This window comes from Archocentrus centrarchus, chromosome 2, assembly GCF_007364275.1.
Source record: "Archocentrus centrarchus isolate MPI-CPG fArcCen1 chromosome 2, fArcCen1, whole genome shotgun sequence".
NCBI classification, from domain to species: Eukaryota; Metazoa; Chordata; class Actinopteri; order Cichliformes; family Cichlidae; genus Archocentrus; species Archocentrus centrarchus.
In genome coordinates, this window is record NC_044347.1 from 13,346,741 (window position 1) to 13,365,036 (window position 18,296).

General features: G+C 40.6%; 1 protein-coding gene across 5 annotated transcripts in view; it reads left to right on the forward strand.

Annotated features, from left to right (window-relative positions):
* gpd2 (glycerol-3-phosphate dehydrogenase 2 (mitochondrial)) overlaps positions 1 to 11,505 on the forward strand; it is a 33,857-nt gene extending 22,352 nt beyond the window's left edge. For 4 of the 5 annotated variants that reach the window (XM_030748173.1, XM_030748200.1, XM_030748190.1 and 1 more), the window contains 6 exons: positions 3,156 to 3,287; positions 3,384 to 3,542; positions 4,560 to 4,672; positions 6,286 to 6,364; positions 6,444 to 6,542; positions 9,353 to 10,480. In XM_030748173.1, coding sequence (XP_030604033.1) covers positions 3,156 to 3,287; positions 3,384 to 3,542; positions 4,560 to 4,672; positions 6,286 to 6,364; positions 6,444 to 6,542; positions 9,353 to 9,478 — 708 coding nt within the window. In that variant the 3' untranslated portion in view covers positions 9,479 to 10,480. Of the gene's footprint in view, positions 1 to 3,155; positions 3,288 to 3,383; positions 3,543 to 4,559; positions 4,673 to 6,285; positions 6,365 to 6,443; positions 6,543 to 9,352; positions 10,481 to 10,757 lie in introns of those variants that run through there. The other variant, XM_030748182.1, reaches the window with a different exon arrangement.
* Positions 11,506 to 18,296: the final 6,791 nt, after the last annotated feature.

Here is an 18,296-nt window from a genome sequence, read left to right on the forward strand (position 1 = left end):
ACCAGGCACCTTTTTCCAATCTTCTGTTCAATTTTGGTGAGTCTGTGTGAATTATAGCTTCGGTTTCCTGTTCTTAGCTGAGAGGAGTGGCACCCAGTGTGGTCTTGTAGCCCGTCACATGTGCTTTCTGGCCCTTTTTCCACCGACCGGGTGCCGGTGCCAGTATTTGAACCATTCAGCGGTTTTTCTACCGCGAACGCACTCGGTGCTCGGCTGAAAAACGGGTTCAACTCGGGCCCCACAAGCTAGCTGGTCTCAAGCCAAGAACACGCAAGGGACAGAAGGGCGTGACTCTGCTGCGATTTTCACGGCTGTGAATTAGTTTGGGCCCTAAGGCTGAACTTGCTGCTTTGTATCAGTTCAGAAGGATGCAAAGTGCGTACTTCTCGTCTTGCTCGTAATCGCTTGTAGCCCATCAGCTTCAAGGTTTGAGATGTTCATTCAGAGATGCCCTTCTGCATACCTTGGTTGTAACAAGCATTTATTTCAGTTACTGTTGCCTTCCTATCAGCTTGAAGCAGTCTGGCCATTCTCCTCTGACTTCAACAAGGCATTTTCACCCAGAGAACCGCTGCTCACTGGATATTTTCTCTTTTTTTAGACCATTCTCTGTAAACCCTAGAGATGGCTTTGTAGAAATATCCCAGTAGATCAGCAGTTTTTGAAATACTCAGCCTGCCATGTTCAGAGTCACTTAAATCACCTTTCTTCCCCATTCTGATGCTCACTTTGAACTTCAGCAGGTCGTCTTGACCATTTCTACATGCCTAAATGCATTGAATTGCAGCCATGTGATTAGCTAATTAGATATTTGCATTAATGAGCAGTTAAAAAGCTTTACCTAACAAAAGTGGCCGGTGAGTGTAGCAATAAATGCCTGTCTTTAATGTGAAGGTCTGGTGCCAAAAAGGTAAATGAAGGTTCATATTTCAAGCCACGTTTGCCAGGTGCATTTAACTTTTCTTTGTTTTCAGAGCAATCAGTGGGATTACTACTTCATCAAGAAAAGTTTGGGAATAAGTAGCTACTGGACACACCCGCTGACACACTCATGTACAACCCGAGCTGTACCGGTAGCTCTCTCAGACACATTCAGTGTCTTCTCCACCAGATGCTGACATTAAAGCCCCTGCTGTAACAAAGCTGACATTTCTGCTACACAAAAGACTGGACACGCGTTAAAACGCACTGTGTGCTGTCCAATTTACCAATGACATTAAGCAAGGGCACATTGACTCACATCAGCTGCACACCGTCTTTCTGATAATTAGCCTGTTCGTTTTCATTAAGTGCAATAGAACACAGTTTCAGGAGGAAAAAGGACTCCTGCGCCGAGTGCCTGCAGTAAACTTACTCCTCATTAGGGGCTTCGGCGGCGGCTCGGGTTGTTCTCTGAAATATTCCTAAAAGGTCACTGTTGGTATTTGGACAGCATTTGCCCTTTCACATGATCAGCAGGCCAACGATCTGAATAACAAATAGACTGTTGTGTTCTGTAAACATATGACGCCCCATTGACAAAGTGGCACCATCGTTTATCGTTTAACTCAGAAGAGGCAAGATCGATCATCTGAATACCCAGCGGCTGCGATTTACACAATTTTAAACTGTAATTTTAATAATGTGGAAGCAGCAGAGTGAAAGGACATAAAGAGATTTATTAGCAGAAGAAAATTAATTATACACATTTATTCATGGAAATAGAAATTAATATATTTATTTCTTCAGCATACTATTTTTATTTAACTGCATCTGTATTTGTACATTTATTCATGTTTTATATTTTTTATATTTCAAGTTAGTTTTGCACATTGCATTAATTTATAAATAGAAAAATACATTATTTTATGTATGTAAACTAATTCATGTATATATCTCTCTTTTATATTTATATATTAATTAATGTAGTTATAATTTATTCTTAGATTTATCAATTTATTTATTTAAACTCTGGTCATCATTTGTCCTCATAGATTGATGACAGAAAATAAATTAATTAATAAAAATTAGCAGCATAATGCACTTTTATCTTGCAGTAGAGATCATAGGAATCCAGTTTATTTGGGTTTCCAAAATAAACTGGATCCAAGTGTTTTTGCTGTTAAATTAGAGTAAGACGTTTGACGCCTTTCCATGTAGAAATATTTAAGCCAAGGTGGCCGCCCCTTCCTTCTTTAAAATGCACAGCATTATGCCGTTAACAGAAATATGGGAGTAGTTGTGCAGAAGCCTGAAATACTGTTAAATTTTAATGTTTCTGTTTAAATATGTTTTGGCCAGTGAAGACAAGAGGTGTTGGTAATCTTCATCTCATACTGATGTTGGTTATCTGCTTCTCATGTGATCAGTGGATGGACTTTATATATAAGCCAAGAAAAGGATGGCAAAAATTGTTTGGATGTAATAGCTATCATAATTACCAGTTACAATGCCACGGCTACAGTGAAGCAGTTCAGGGTAAATTATATTTTTTTAAAAAAGCAATTTTATTGAATCTTTGTCCTAGTAGATGCAAAAAAATCCTAATTGATGCATAATGTATTCATCTTAATAAAAGCATTAACAGTGACATAATTGGTTGATCAAATGTGTTTCAATCTCCCTAAACAGTCTATAAACTATTAAATTTTGAATGTTGCGTAATCTAGCATATAATGTGTTTATGATGCTAGTTTAAAATGAACACAAAAGCACAACTGGTCTGTGCAGAGTTCAGGCGTTTTTTTTACCGTACAGTAGTCGTACCTCAGTGTGTTTGTACTTTCCTGTTATTTTTGGCTGTTTCGTGTACCTAACACTTGTATAAATGAAACCCTACTTTAACCCTTTCATGCCCAAAGAGGAATAAAAACACTGAGGGAAAAAATATTGACTGAGATTCTCATAATTCATGAATGAAACAGTTTAAAAAAAATAAATAAATAAAAGGTTTTAAACTAGTATTTCTTTTATCAATCATAGTCCTGGTGATTTTTCCTTTGGTGAAAGTTCCTAATTCTCTTTTGTTAACATATGTTAATAATCTTAATAATACCTTACTAATAGGACTTAATAGCTGTTCCAGGACCCTTTACATGGATTTTAAAATAAAGCCTTAAACATAAACTAAATGTTTGTGCTTCTTTCTTGTGTATTCGTATCTTCCTCTGGCACAGGTCGCCCAACACCTGGCCTCCACGTACGGGGGAAAGGCATTTGATGTTGCCAAAATGGCTCAGGTCACCGGGCAGAGATGGCCGATCGTCGGGAAAAGATTGGTGTCTGAATTCCCGTACATCGAGAGCGAGGTAAAATGGAGGATGTCGTGTGAATGGTTAAAACTCCAGTTGCACGTCTAAAGATTGTGTGTGTGTGTGTGTATAAGAGCTTCTCTTCTTTCTCAGGTGCTGTATGCGATTAAGGAATACGCCTGCACCGCCATTGATGTCATCGCCCGGCGAACTCGCCTGGGCTTCCTAAACGTTCAGGCGGCTGATGAGGCGCTCCCGCGTATCGTCCAGATCATGGGCAAAGAGCTGGACTGGAGTCAGGAGAAGAGGACGGTACGAACATTTTTACACTGGACATTTTTAACCAAAAGCACATATATAATATGCACATGCCCAAATCATCTACTGAAAGTGTGCTTGTGGTTAAAACACAACCTAATCCTATTCCTAAAAGGGTCACTAGCAACCTGAGGTACATGTTTGCAGGTTAAAGTGGATGCACTGATGGGATTACACATGTTTAATTTTCTGCATAAAGCTTTAATCCCTGGTGGGTTTCTGAAGTCGGGGCAGGGATTCATTTTTGATCAGAGTACAATGGAAAAGTCCACACCCTTTACTCTTTCCCAGAGGAGGCCCAGTGCATGCATGAAAGCTGAGCTCTGAGCTATTTTAGGCCCTTATTGTTAACCAGCAGAAGTAGAGGGAGAAGACCTCGTAAACAAGTTGGTTAATCATACACTAAGTCAGTGCTCTGGTTTCTGGTTTACTTTTTCATAAAAGCTTTGAGACACTTTCAGACTTTTTTCCAGTTTTCTAAACTTAAGGAAAAAAGCTTGTAACTTCACCACAAAACTTTAGCTCAAGGGTATTTTCTTTGCCTAATGATTGGGAGATTTTAAGCACCAAAGTCCAGAGTGGATGGAAGTTAAAGAGTTTGCAGCCACTGTGAATGCTCAGTCAGTCCATGAGGATTTCAGCTGCTTTTCTTTGCAGTCTGACAGTGAAAGATTTTCTTGAGGTTTGATGTTTTGGTATCAGTTCTGGGAAACCAGGATGAGTGTTTTGAGGTGTATTTAGAACTAAAATGTCTGATTAATCAGGTAAACTTATACCAAGCTGTGGATTTTTAGGCAGCAGCTCATATGAGTGACATGCAGCAAGCTGGTGGTAAATCTCAGTCTTTAGTATTGTTTTAGCCATTTTACACATAGCAGTCACATCAATTAGACATTAGACGCCTCAATAAGGTCATAACCCCAATCACAGAGGGTGTTAATGTGGATCTGTTTGTTCTGGTTAAAGAGAAAATGACTGATTACAGTGTGGTGGGACTTCTCTTTAATCCAGGCGGAGCTCGAAGCAGCGAGGAAGTTTCTGTACCAAGAGATGGGCTACAGGTCTCGCTCTGAGCAGATCACCAAGACATCTGAGATCAATCTGGACAACCATGAAGTAGCCAGGTAATGTTTTTGAAAACATCCACAGAATTAATTTGATTGGTTCAGTCATTAATGCATTTTTTCTTTTAGTATCTAATCCTTACCCATGTTCCATTTCAGTTACATAATTGGTGCAATTAGCATTGTTTTCACTGACTTTGATCTTTTAAAGTCTTTTAAACCAAACCTTTTACACACGTTTTTTTAAAAAACAGATTTTTTTTATGTGCTTTATTGTTGTATTAGTTACACAGGAATAGAGACCTGGCAGCCACCGGTCACTAGGGAATGAATTTCAGTCGTTGGAGGTCACAGTGAGTTTGGGTCGCTGACTGGTCTCCAGGCCTGTGTGTGACTTGGGCTTTTATTCTTTTAGCTTTACAGCCCTTTAGTGAATAGTGAATTTTTTGTTGTTGTTTTAATGCACTTGTAAATAAATAGATTTTACCTGAATATTCATGTTCAGGCAGCACGGTGGCGCAGTGGTTAGCACTCCTGCCTCACAGTTAGAATAATATCTGAAAGGTCTGGGTTCGATTCCACCTTGGCCCAGGCCTCTCCCTCTCTCTGTGTGGAGTTTGCATGTTCTCCCCGTGCTTGCGTGGGTTTCCTCCGGGTACTCTGGTTTCCTCCCACATTCCAAAGACATGCACTTACTGGGGTTAGGTTGACTGGCTACTCTAAATTGCCCATAGGTGTGACTGAGTGCGTGAATGTGACTGTGAAAGGTTGTTTGTCCTGCAACAGGCTGGCGACCTGTTCAGGGTATACCCTGCCTGTCGCAGGCTGGGATAAGCTGGGATAAGCTGGGATAGGCTCCAGCCCCCCCCCGCGACCCTGAACAGGATGAGCGGATGTGGATGGATGGATATTCATGTTCAGCATTTAGCAGGTTGGGTTGATTAGGTTTAGGAAGCACTCATGGTTTCCATTAAATTAGACCCTTGATTTACGAAGCTGAGACACCAAAAAAAACCCAGGATTGGTCAGTTCCAGTGTTGGTCCTGGGGCAGTACTGGTTATGATTTTGTAGGAACAACAACATTTTCTTATACAGCTGTCAGTTCAATAATGAGAGATCATTAGGAGGAATATAACGTGATTTATTGATACTCAGAATTCAATAAAGCTATTTGGAGATTAGACTCTGATGGCCCTTTGAAGCGGAACAGAATCCTAGAGATGATAAGAATTAGGGCAGGACCACTACCACCACGCACACACATGCACACACACACACACACACACACACACACACACGGAGTCTAGACGCGGGTCGTGGTGAAGGTAAAGATGGAGGCTTGGATGGCGCACTGAGTGACTTGGGTGAGGTGGAGATGGGGAGGAGGTGGGTTGCATGAATGTGTCTGCAAGGAAGAATGACAGGTAAGCAGTGAGATGTAAAGCATGCAGAGTGGAGGCTGACTGGCTTGAAGAAGGCAGGCAGAAAGATGATTGGACTAGAGCAATGATGTCAGCACTGAGGTTGACAGTGTGGGAAAGTTGAAGTAAAGAATAAACTAGCAGCTGGGGGACGCAGACATAAGAGTGAAAACACATCTTCCTTATTGAACGTGTGTATAAGCTTCATTTAGCACTGCTGCTGTAAATCTTCCTGCTCGCGTGTCTGACAGGTACAAGAAGCGTTTCCATAAGTTTGACAAAGAGAGTAAAGGATTCATCACCACTGTTGATGTCCAGCGAGTTTTACAGGTCAGTTTCTCTCCATCTTCACAGATTTGTTATCCACAGTTACATGTTGCTGATACAGTCCTGTTTTTCTTCCCTGCAGAGCATCAATGTGGACATTGATGAAAACGCGCTCCATGAAATCCTTAATGAGGTGGACCTCAACAAGAACGGACAAGTCGAAATTGATGAATTCCTGCAGGTAGGCACTGAGTACAGAGACGATCAGCAGTGCTTCACTTTAAGCGTCTTTATTTAGCATTTATAAGCACATCGCAGACATTTAAAAAAGGTTATGTGTGATCTGTTAATAGAGCAGGAAGAGTTGTTGACAGTAACAATAAATGCTTAAACCAGCTTTTTAACTACTGTACATTCTGTAGGTGGCAACTTTGTTAGGTATATCTGCTCAGCTGTCCCTTATCAATTAAATATCTATCCAATCACCTGGTAGCAACTCAATGCATTTAGGCATGTAGACATAACTTGATTACAACCAAGGTATTCAGAAAAACATCTCGACATCAGTTCACTGTACTCCAGTGACCTCCACAGTCACCAGATCTCAATCCAGTAGAGCACCTTTGGGATGTGGTGGAACTGTGTGATGCTGTCACCTCAATATGGACCAAAATCTCAGAGGAATGTTTCCAGCACCTTTCTGAATCTGTGCCATGAAGAATTAAAGTGTTTCTGAACGCAAAAAGGGTTCAACCTGATATTAGCAAGGTGTACCTAATAGAGTGGCGGGTGATCATCCAAAGAAACATGTCTTAAATATTTAGACACCACCAAACCCAGACTCGGGTTTACTGAAATACTTTATATAATCATAGCTCAATTTTTTGGTTTTCTGAATTTTAGCATGCAATGCAAAAAAAAAATAGCTAGAAATGAAATAATGTAAATTGAGTTATGATGCTTTCTGGAAGAAATGTAGTTTTATGGAAAAACTGGTATATAGTTGTATCTCCGTGCTCTTCCTGAAGTCCACAGAGCAAATTTCAACTGCAGGATTTCCTGCAAATATTTAAATCTTAAAATATTTTATTAATATTTTGAACCCTTTACAGGGTGTGTGTGTGTGTGTGTGTGTGTGTGTGGCTGATGAACATTAATGCACCTCTGTCAGTGCCCGCCCTTCTCAAACCAGCAGAGCAAACATGACTGAGGACACAAAGGCTGGATAATGGAAGCCCTCGGGAGCACGATCCATTACACATGGATTCAGCCTTTTTTTCTTTTTTTTTTCTTTTTTTTTTTGCTATATTTTGTTTCAGATCTCAACTCAGATGTGACGTTGAGCCTGGAACTGTCATAAATCCAGCTTCCAACTTAGTGTGTAGATCCAGTTTCTGTAGTAAAATCACAAAAGTCAAAGGTTCAATTAATCTTTTCTTGCCTGTCATTTTCTGTATTATTACCCAGATAAGTGCAGCATATTCCTCCTCATACACGTTAGAAAGCTGGTGCTTAAATTATCCTGCCATTAAAAAAAAAGAAAAGAAAAAAGGACCCTCGTTCACCTGAGAGGTGAGAACAGTAAACATCCGCCGCTGCAAACTGAGAGTGTGAAGTCTAAAGCAGCAGCAGGTCAGGCTACATGAAGCTAATTAGAGAGGAGAGGCTCTGTCAGCGACTCGTGTAATGAGGCCCGAGGAGTGTCCGGGGGGCTCACACGTCCATCTGCCGCTAAATTACCTTTTCATTTGAGTCCAGAAAAGAGTCATTACAGGAGAGCCGATGACACTCTTTGTTAGCGACCTGCGAGCGAGTCTTCAGAGAGCCAGCTGATTTTTTTTTGGGTGATAAAGAAGCTAAAAGTGGAAAAAAGCTGCTGTCTGCTTTGTGATGAAGTCTGTGTCTGTTTGTTTTTTGCTCGCCTGACCTGGATGTGGACCACTTTTAGAGACGACAAACTCTAACCCTGCTCTAACCCTCGTGAGGCCTCCTCACCCAAAACTTAATTCAGTTTTCTGGTTAACAAAGGGAGGCGAAAATGAGCTTACAAAGAGGTCCGAGAAGTGATAAGATATTTGTCTTACTGTCAACAAATCACTGTATCCTGCTAACAACTAAAGCCTCATTCGTCTGTGCCATAGTGCTCCACTTCTGCACATCCTGTTTTTTTTATAGATATCTTTAAAAATAGGATTAGTCATCTCCAGGCACTATATAGTGTAGGAACAACTGCAAAAGTAAAAGTAAAATCCCAGCAGTTCCCTATGAGCCGGAAGAAAGCTTTTGACTTACATTCATTCATGCATTGCTTACATTCATTAAACCCTTATGAAAAAAAAAGAAATATTTTATTAGGATAGATGGTGGACAGTTTAATTTACATCTGCTTGGGTTAAAAACTATAAGAGTGCAGGAAAAAAAACAAACGCTGTGGGAGTAAAGGTGAGGGGAGTAAAGACGTGCTCAGTAAATCATAGGACGCAGCATAACTAAGGGATGGGTCAGCTGATGCTAAGGAAAGTTTGAAGGCTAATCTTAAAAGGGTGTCCAAATTTGGAGTTTGGATATATTTTCTCTTTTTTTAGCCCATTTTCTGTAAACCATAGAGATGTTTATGTGGGGAAAAAATCACAGCAGATCAACAACATCTTACTGTCAACACGACTTGTTGACAGTAAGAGAAACATATGAACATGTCAGAGAACAGCAGCATCTTGTGATTGCTCTTTGATTCCCGCTGGGAGCAGATTTCATGTCAGATTCAGAGCTCTGTGAGGCCTGCCGGCTGGTCTCATTTTCACATTAAAACAGTCGCACCTCGTTCAGCTTTAACACGAAAACTAAAAATGGTGCTGCTTCATTCTCTGCCTCAGACTCAGGGATGTGGAGATGAGCTCTAAAGCCTTTCAGTGGCAGGCGGCTGGTATTCTCATCGTCCCACAGATAATTATTTCTGCCCGAGGAAACCAGCTCGCCTCTCTTTGACAGGTTAACCTTTCCCAGTGTTGTCCTACACGCCGCGTACTCTGTTCTCTGCTGTTCCCTCTACAGCTGATGAGCGCCGTGAAGAAGGGACACGTGTCGGACAGCCGCCTGGCCATTCTGATGAAAACTGCCGAGGAGACTCTGGATAAGAGGGAGCCGGTGTCGGTGGACCGGAGCGGGGGCGGAGTCTGAAAAAAAAAAAAAACACCCTTCAGCTTATGCTTCTCTTTAAAGGTGGTGATGACAAAATCAATAAATAATGGAGCTATTTGAATGACAATATTGCAATCAAACATGCAGTCGGATGAATTTGGCCAAATCGAGCACTCTTCTGTGTGTTTTGGGTGAAATGGCATCTAATGATTGAGGTTGAGATGTGTGTGTTTCTGTTTCATCTGTTTTGTCCCAAGTCTTAATATCTGGTGCCTCCAACAGCACATGCAACATTTTATACTCCTTTTTTTTTTTTTTTTTACTCAGCACTTTTGATACTTTGACGTTCTCCGTGTCGAGCTCTCCTCTGTAACAATAACACTGATCGTTGTGTAATTACCATCTTCAGGTGGAATGTGAGATTTTGTGCTTTACTTCACACATTCGTGATTTCTCGGTAACTGTGAAGTTTCCTAGAAAAAAAAAACAAAAAACTGCAATTTGGTTTGAATTTTTGAAAACTGAGAGCTTCCTGGAAATAGTCGACCTCTTTTATAACAAGGAAGATTAATAAGCATATGACGGGTTTTAGCAGCTGCTTGAGGAAGATATTTTTAAGTTTTAAGGGCGCCTGTTTTAGATGTTTGTTTACTTATTGTGTGTTGACTTGTATATGACTAAAAGGTTGATAAGAAAGCAGAATACAAAAAAAAAAGTGCCAATTTAGCCAGAAGAGACAGATACATGAGGCTGAAGATGAAGAAAACAGACAGTTAGTCATTGTAGTGGCTACTTTACCCTGTTTTAAATGCTGCCAGACACCTTCAATTGCTGAGTGCTTGTTTGTCTGTTTCCAAAGGTACGGCTCAGCGGAGGCACAATGTCCATATTAGTTAATAAGATTAAAATAAGAATAACGTTATTGATCCCAGAGGGAAATTCATATGTCTGACATAGCTCATGTATTTGTATGAGAATTGAAAAGCCTAACAGATTGTGTTATATTTGTGTAAAACCTCAAATTAAAAAGGTTTTTGTTTAGTTTTAAGTCGGCAAATTTTATTTGTTTTCCCAGTTTCCAGTTTGTGCTAATCCAGGCTAACCAGCTGCAGCCTGTAGCTACATGTTTAACGTATAGATCTGAGACTCATTATCACTGTTGTAAAATGAGGCCCCCTGCAGGTCAACTGAAGCCTTTAGTGTAAATTATAAATATTTTAGTAGCGTTTAAATGGAGCCTCTCTTTTTTTTTTTTAAAAAAAAAAAGAACCTGTTATTTTATTTTTGCACCAAATTGCCATTTTTTTTTTTTCCCCAGGAAACTTCCTGTTAGGAGAGGAGGGACCTTTAGAGAAAACCTCAGTGACTGCATTAGCGTTGTTTCTGATATGAACACATTACAAGCACAAGTCAGGTGACATTTAATGTTAAAGCATTTCTGCTGCCAGGTTGAGGGGTTTTTTTTGTCTCCCAGATGAGTTATTTTGGTGTATTTCATGCTGATCTGGGGTCTGCTGTGTTTTCCATCTGTTGCACTACTTCCACTACTGAGGTTTACATGACCAGGTTTCCATCTTCAGCATAACTGCTCAAGGATCTTCTCGTGCATGTTTTTTTGATAATTATTTATTCTTTTTTTTTGTAATTCATTTCACTTCAGTGATATCTGCTGTTTCAGAGATTAAGTATGCAAAGGAAATCATAGAAACAGGATTTCAACAGAGGACTGGGTTATTTTTACTGGTTTATAAAGTATATGACGTTTATTTTGTTTCTGTGCTTGAGGTCAAGCATAAAGACCTGAAACGCTGTATTAACGCACATCCACCAAACTATTGTGTTTTCCTGCATGCAAGCTGATTTTATTTTATTTTATCATGTATGTGACAGAAATGAGAGATTTTTAATCGTGTAATCGCATGCTTTATGTGCAGATTTTGTTGGAATGCAATCGTAAGACGGTTCACTGTACGAATGTATGATGTGCCTTGTTGTGCCTACGATATGACACTCAGTGTTCTTTTTCACAAAGCTACACCTGTTAAACAGTAACAGGATGATATGTTGAGAATGTAAAGATGTTTATAAAGCATTTATTACACTAAAAAAAACCAGATTGTCCGCCTGGTGTGTTGAAACACTCTTTGATTTAATCTATTTGTTTTTACTGAATGAGTAACGCAGCCAGTGCAGGATTATTTGGCTGAAATGACTTTGTAGCATCATCTGCGCCTTTGTTTTAGTTTCATTACGCTGCACGTGGATGCTTTGCAGAAAGGGTTTTCCAGCACAGCTTCACCTGTTTTAAAGGTGCTCAGAGAGGGGCATAAAGTCTGAAGCAGTTAAAGCTCCAGCAACTGTTGTAGTGTGAAGAACAACTTTATTACTTAACCAACATTTTTTGGCCTGCGGCCTTCATCAGGGTAATGAAGTAAAAAAAAAAAAAAAGCTGTTCTTCAACTGTTCCTGGAGCAGCTTCTCTCTAAAAAAAAAAAAAAAAAAAACACATGGCAAAAGCTTAGGTTTGCAAAGCTGAAACTGAACAAACTAAAAACGTCTGTAACAATGTCCTTTGGACAGAAGAGACCAAAGTGGTGATGTTTGGTCATAATGCACAGCACAATGTTTGGAGAAAACCGAACACAGCGCATCAGCACAACCACCTCACACCAGCTGTCAGTGACGACTCTAGAGTCTGTTACCTTTGCAATAGAACATAGAAAATATTGTTTAAAGTGAGAAAATGCATAATTTTAATGAAAAAATAAGGTAATTTTTGACTTTGACTAATACGTCTCAAAAGAAGTTGGGACAGGTCCATGATTGGACCATTGTTTGCCTGAGCTACAACCACAGTGGTAGAAGGGGTCGTCCGCCAATCACAAGTTTGGTGGTTCAATCCCCGATTCCTCCAGCCTGCATGGCGAAATATCTTTGGGTGAGATACTGAACCCCGCGTTGCCACCAATACATCTGTTGGTGCGTGAATGTGAGGTTAAAAGTGCTTAGGCATAGAAAAAAGCACTTGTATGAGCGCGTGGGTGAATGAGGTTTGCAGTAGAAAGTGCTCTGAGTGCTCGTTAGAGTAGAAAATTAAAAAATGTGGGTTGTAAATATGAAATTATGTCCTCTGTCTTTTTTTTTTCACTCCTCTTCACTTTCATTGAGTGGCTTTTGTTGTTTTCATTAGGATTGTGTACAAAGAGGGGCATGGATCAATTGCAACAGAGTGAGTGGAGTCCCATAAGGCAGGTCAGGTCTGCCACTGCGAGCTATGCACAGTGCAGCTGATGGAGTTTAGTTTGTCAGCTCTTGGGGGCCCTCACAGACTGTCCTGAGGCCCCCAGCAGTTGCCCATCTTGCCCACTGCAGCACCTCTGCCAGCTGTCAAACACGGTGGTGGAGCGCTGATGATTTGGGCTTGTTTTATAGCCGTGAGACCTGGGATCCTATTTTCATGTCCTTTTAAGATCATTAACTCTTCATAGAGTCCCAAATGATAATAACAGCAATGATGTGGCTGCATATCTCAGTCTTCCTCACTACAGACCCCAACTGCAGGTTTTATAATCTAAAAGAAGTGTGTGCAGGCTGTGCCTCCAAAGTGTCTTTTATGGTGTGATTCATGCTCACAAACAGCAAGTATTCAGCTTGTCTTTGGCCTTTTTCTTATGTAGTAAACACAGCCGTGCTACAGGTTTTCCTCCCAAAACACTGTAGCTGTTATTAAAGCATGGATCAGTGAATGGTCACATGGGGGTTCGACTACAATGCCTTGACACTGAGGACCCTTCAGGCTGCTGCCGCCACCTGTCAAGAATAGCTCATCTGCAGCGCGACTTAAATCCTGATATTTGATTGTCTCCTTTGGATGAAATTACAGCTTCATCCAGGCTCAAAGAGAATCATATTCCTCACTGCTTTTCTCTCCGCCTGCACTGTAAAAATACAGCGATTCAGTCTCCAGGTGGAAAAAGAAACAAAGCAATTATCTAATTAAATGTATCTGGTTGCTTGCAGAGCTTTCTGTGGTTTTTGTGTTTATTGTGCGCATCAGTCAAAGCTGGCATCACAACAGCAGAGAGAAGACACGTGGGCGCCTGTGAGAAGGAAGTGAGCATTTTAAACCTGAACCACATTTTCAGACATTTGAAGTTTCTTTTAATTTGATGTTTTTTTTTATCATCAAAAACCAGCAGATAACATTACAGCATTACATTACAACTTATTTCCAGTGAACTATTTTCATGTTTTATTCTGATTGAGAATTTAGGTTATTGTACAAAACTGGGAAAAATGTGAGTTGAAGCTTGTCAGATCTATCTAATTATTAACTGAACATCTTCAGATTTTGGAATTTCCCCCAGATGTCACCTTTTGGCTCTGGAAAACTCTGAGAAATGATTATTTATTCTCCGATTGACTGACTGGATAAATTATAGACAGAGCTGTAACTGGAAGGGTATCCACTGTAAAAATCTGTCAAATCAAAACATGCAGGGCTACCCGCTGAGCTGACCCCTTCTTGCAAGGAAGTGTCTGAAAATAGCTTTTAGTTCTTAGTGTAGAACACATGTTTTACATAATGTATGACAGACAAAGCTGATCATCAACCTGCAGTCTAGTACATCCTGGCACACCTTTATACTTGAACATGGTGTTCATTAAGTACAAACTGTGATGACCACAATAACAGAACACTGCTTAGGCTCAGGTCAGGCAGGCTGTTCCTCCCAGTCAGGAGTCATTCAGGTCATGATGTCATTGCCCACGTGAGAGTTGAAGTGCCTCACAAAAGACAATGGAGTCCCCAGATTGGGTGCTTTCCAGCACACTCGTCAAGAAGGCTGGGTACTTTCATTTGGTGCATAAGCACAGTCAGGACCTGTTATCAGGCCCAAAGGTGCAAGAAAGCAACGCTCTCATCCACCAAAGTACAGGAGCATGGAACCATAGGGAGTCCCACATCTGCTCACTGCATCTCACAGAAGGTAACTCCAGAGTGGGGATTGGACTGCCAGAGCCTCAGCTGCAAACAACGACCTGAATCCACTCTGCACAGAGTCCCTACGGCACCTCGTGTGGGTGGATGGTCCTCAGAAGAACATACCCATATTGCTCTTTTGGGATCCACCCAGGCAGCATCCCAAAAGTCCAGCCACCTCTGTTCTTTTCATAGGAGTTTTCTGAATTGGTCTTTATGTGGCAAGGAAATCCAACCAGGTGCAAATTACCTTCATCAACATAGCTCTTAGGATCAATGAGGGCACACAAACCCCACCACCATGATTTCCAGAGTCTCGGCTGGCTCGAAACGAGCCAGTTGAGGTGGTTCAGGAATCCGACCTGCTGAGATCCTTTATGCACATCCTACCACAGGGAGACCCCAGGGCAGACCCAGGGATAATGGAGAGAATATATCTTGGGAATGCTGTGGTTGTGGAGAGGGAGGTCTGGATGTTTCTGCCTAGATAATAAGCAGCAGTGGATGGATGGAAATGTTTTGGTGAATGAATTAAATTTTTTTTTTTTTGCTGTAGTTTTCATGAGTTAGCTTAGCCAAAAAACTACAAACAGGGGAAACGTCTGGCCTGGCTCTGACTTAAGTTAGTAACCAATGTTACGTATTACACTCAAGCAAACAAAGTGTTTAATTGGTGATTTTTGGGAGGGCAGGTCAGCTTTTTGCTATCATTTTTAGTCTTTATGTCAAGCTAACCTAATAAGTAGCTGGTTGTAGCTTCACAGAGAAAAAGGTTTTACATATTACAAAACTTTTCTGAAGATTTTAGTCATTTTACAGAGTCTTCCACTGTAGGCGGAAAATTTATATATTTCATTTTATTTCTTTTTCAAAAACAATGCTAACGTCTGCATTTTACCGACAGCTGAGAACAAAGATCTCCGGATTAGCTCCAGAACTGAAAGTACCAAATGGTGACATTTTTACTTTCAAGAGCATATTTTCTACCACACAGCAGACCCGTGTTGTTAAATGTTGCGGTCCTTCCGTAATAACTCGGCAGGATATTTTTAGCCAACAGTTTATTCAGCTCAAAAGCCTTCAGGTTTTCTGCTAAGCGTTACTTTTTGGTTGTAAAGCAGTGCGTCAAGTTGCACCAAGCCAAAACATCCTCACCGAGGTCGGTTCTCACAGGGACAGAAGTACATGAACGCACACACACACACACACACACACACATTAACCTTCATGCAGTCGGCTCCTGCAAACTGGGTGAAAAACAGCCTTTTCTCCCGAAAGGTCACAGCAAGATTTGAGTGACAGCTTTAAGTCCTAGGCTCATATTACAATCTGCAGCTGAGACATCTTCATGGGAAAGGCCGGGAGTACAGGGAAGCAATTAATTGTAATGAATAATGGGACAAATCTGGTTGGCATATGACCACTAATGTTCCTTTTTTCTCCGGAGGATTAGGGTGGTGATGCCAGCCTCACCGCGGCGTCTGCCTGCACACTAATTGAAATGTGTGACGATGTCAGGGGATGCTGCCGACTACCGTCCTCAACTTAATTCAAAAGATGTGATTTTTTTTTTCCTCTTAAATTTTAGTAAACTTTCAAATGGGCTGACTTTATAAATAATGAGGTAATAAAATTAAATAAAAAATGAATCGCCACGAAAGAAAAAATAGTGAAAAGTTGTTTGAAATGTTATCGACTGCTCTAAATGTCGATATGATGCTGTTTTGAAAGTCTGCAGAGTATTTTGAACAAGACAAATTGTTATATTTCAAGAAAAATAAAACATCTAGAGTGATGGAAAATCAGCAGTTGTGATGAATGAATGAAAGCTTTGTAATAGAAACTGAGAAATTATTGTAAACTAGACAAACACACCATTCTTAATTTCAGCTGCTGAACAGCAGATCATAAGAAGACACCAAGAAGACCAGCTGTGGCCTTGTCCAACAATTCAAAATTAAAGCTGCAGTAGGCAGAAACCTAACAAAAGCAAATAAACAACTGAAAACACCCTTAATCTGAACAATGGCAACCCTCCTCCTGCAGCTCTCCCCTCAGCTCCACACATGGAAAAAGATGATTTTGCCTTCATATAGGTTTTGAACCCCATTCTTTCAGGTCAAAAGACCTCCATCCTGTACTTAACTATGAATCTTCAGCCCTGAAGTACTCCGGCTGTAATGTTAATGTTTGTTTATGCCTTTGCAGGGCTTCAAATCACACTTGAAGCATTTCAGAAGCAGCATTCATAGCTTGCATGGGGTCTTTTCATTTGAAAATTGAACAGATTCCTGATGCAGTTCCTGTGCCTGACACCCGACACCGAAGTTGCTTTTAAAACAGCAGCCGATTTCACAGATTTTGTCCCCGTCTTTGAAGCAGCCCTTTGAAAGGCAACAAGATCTCGAGTTCACTGTACACGGTGGCAATAATTTTGATTGTGCTGTGGTCTCCAACCACTGTTGGTCCTAGTGTGACTCTAGCATAGTTCTACAGCAGGGCTTCATTCAGCAGTGTTAAGCTCTACAGAATGCATATAGGGAAGTGCACTTACAGGATACTGTAAGTAAAAGAATCAGTGAAAGCACAGTGCTTCAGGCAATTTTAAACTGAAACTCTGAGTACAGGCTGCTCCGGGTTAGGTTGTGTATTCATATTAAGGTGTTTTAGCCAGGTAAAAAAAAAACAGCCACCTTTGTGAGCCAAAAAAGTCAGGCTTTAGGATCAACTTACCTAGCTAACCCAATAATCTCACCCCCCCTCAGGAGTCTAGTCTCCCGTGAGACCACTTGAAGTAAAATATGCTGAGACATTATGGATATATTTTTGAAATATTTTGTCACGTTAACTCACAAATTCCCTAAAATCAAATAGAAAACTTTCAAACCAGTGCATCTCATTTACTGCATTGACTTTTCAATGACTTGATTTTGTTGTTTTAAAAGTTTCGCTCCAATAAATTACACATACAAACGAAATCGCAGTTACTCTTTGCTGGAAAGTAAAATGATATTTTTCTTTCTGTAATTTACTACGCGAGACAACAAACACATTTTTTAAAGCTTGATGTGAGATGTAATGTCACATCAAATTTATGTGCTTGATGAGTTTTTCAGGGTTCATTTTTAACCCCTGGACTCCTCTGCTGAGTGATCTGGCCTTGCCATGCATGTGTAAGACGTGTTAGCACCTATTCCATCCTATTAGCTTGAGTGCCAATGTCAGTAATTAGACGTTTCTAAGTGGGAATTATCAGCTATTCCCCTGGTTTCCACAAACAAGTTGCAAAATAATGGTCTTTTGATGATTTTTAATTAAAACTAGGAGTAAGCGCCCACGACGAAGCACCGGGCCTTTAATAATTATGGTAAATAAGCAGATAATTAACTGATGGCTGGAGGAATTAATCACATCGACCACTTGTGAGGAAGGAAAAGTTCAAATATTGATATTGGAGGGCAGGTCAGACTAATTTAATATATTGTTATTTAGCTGTATTTTGATGTACGACTGGTTGCAAGTGGAAGTCATTAAAGCTGAGGTTGTTTTTGAAACACAGATGCACTAAAATGACTACCTGCAGCCCCTGATTGATTCTCCAGGGTGCTGTCGGGGACTTTTAGGGGGTCCAAAAGTGAAAAACCTTCATTTAATGGGGGGGGGGGATAATGGTTCAGACCTTTCGGGACCACTCTTGAACCTTCTCTGGTCGAACAAAAGGTGTGCTGACATTTACCTGGGTCACTCGCAGGCTTTGTGCCTCTCAGTGTGCAGACAGGAAGCTTTTTTAGCTGCGTTTCAATGGACACCTGCCAATCATCCGAGAATCTCAACTCCTTATTCATTCTGAAAGTGAAAGAAGAAGAGGAATAT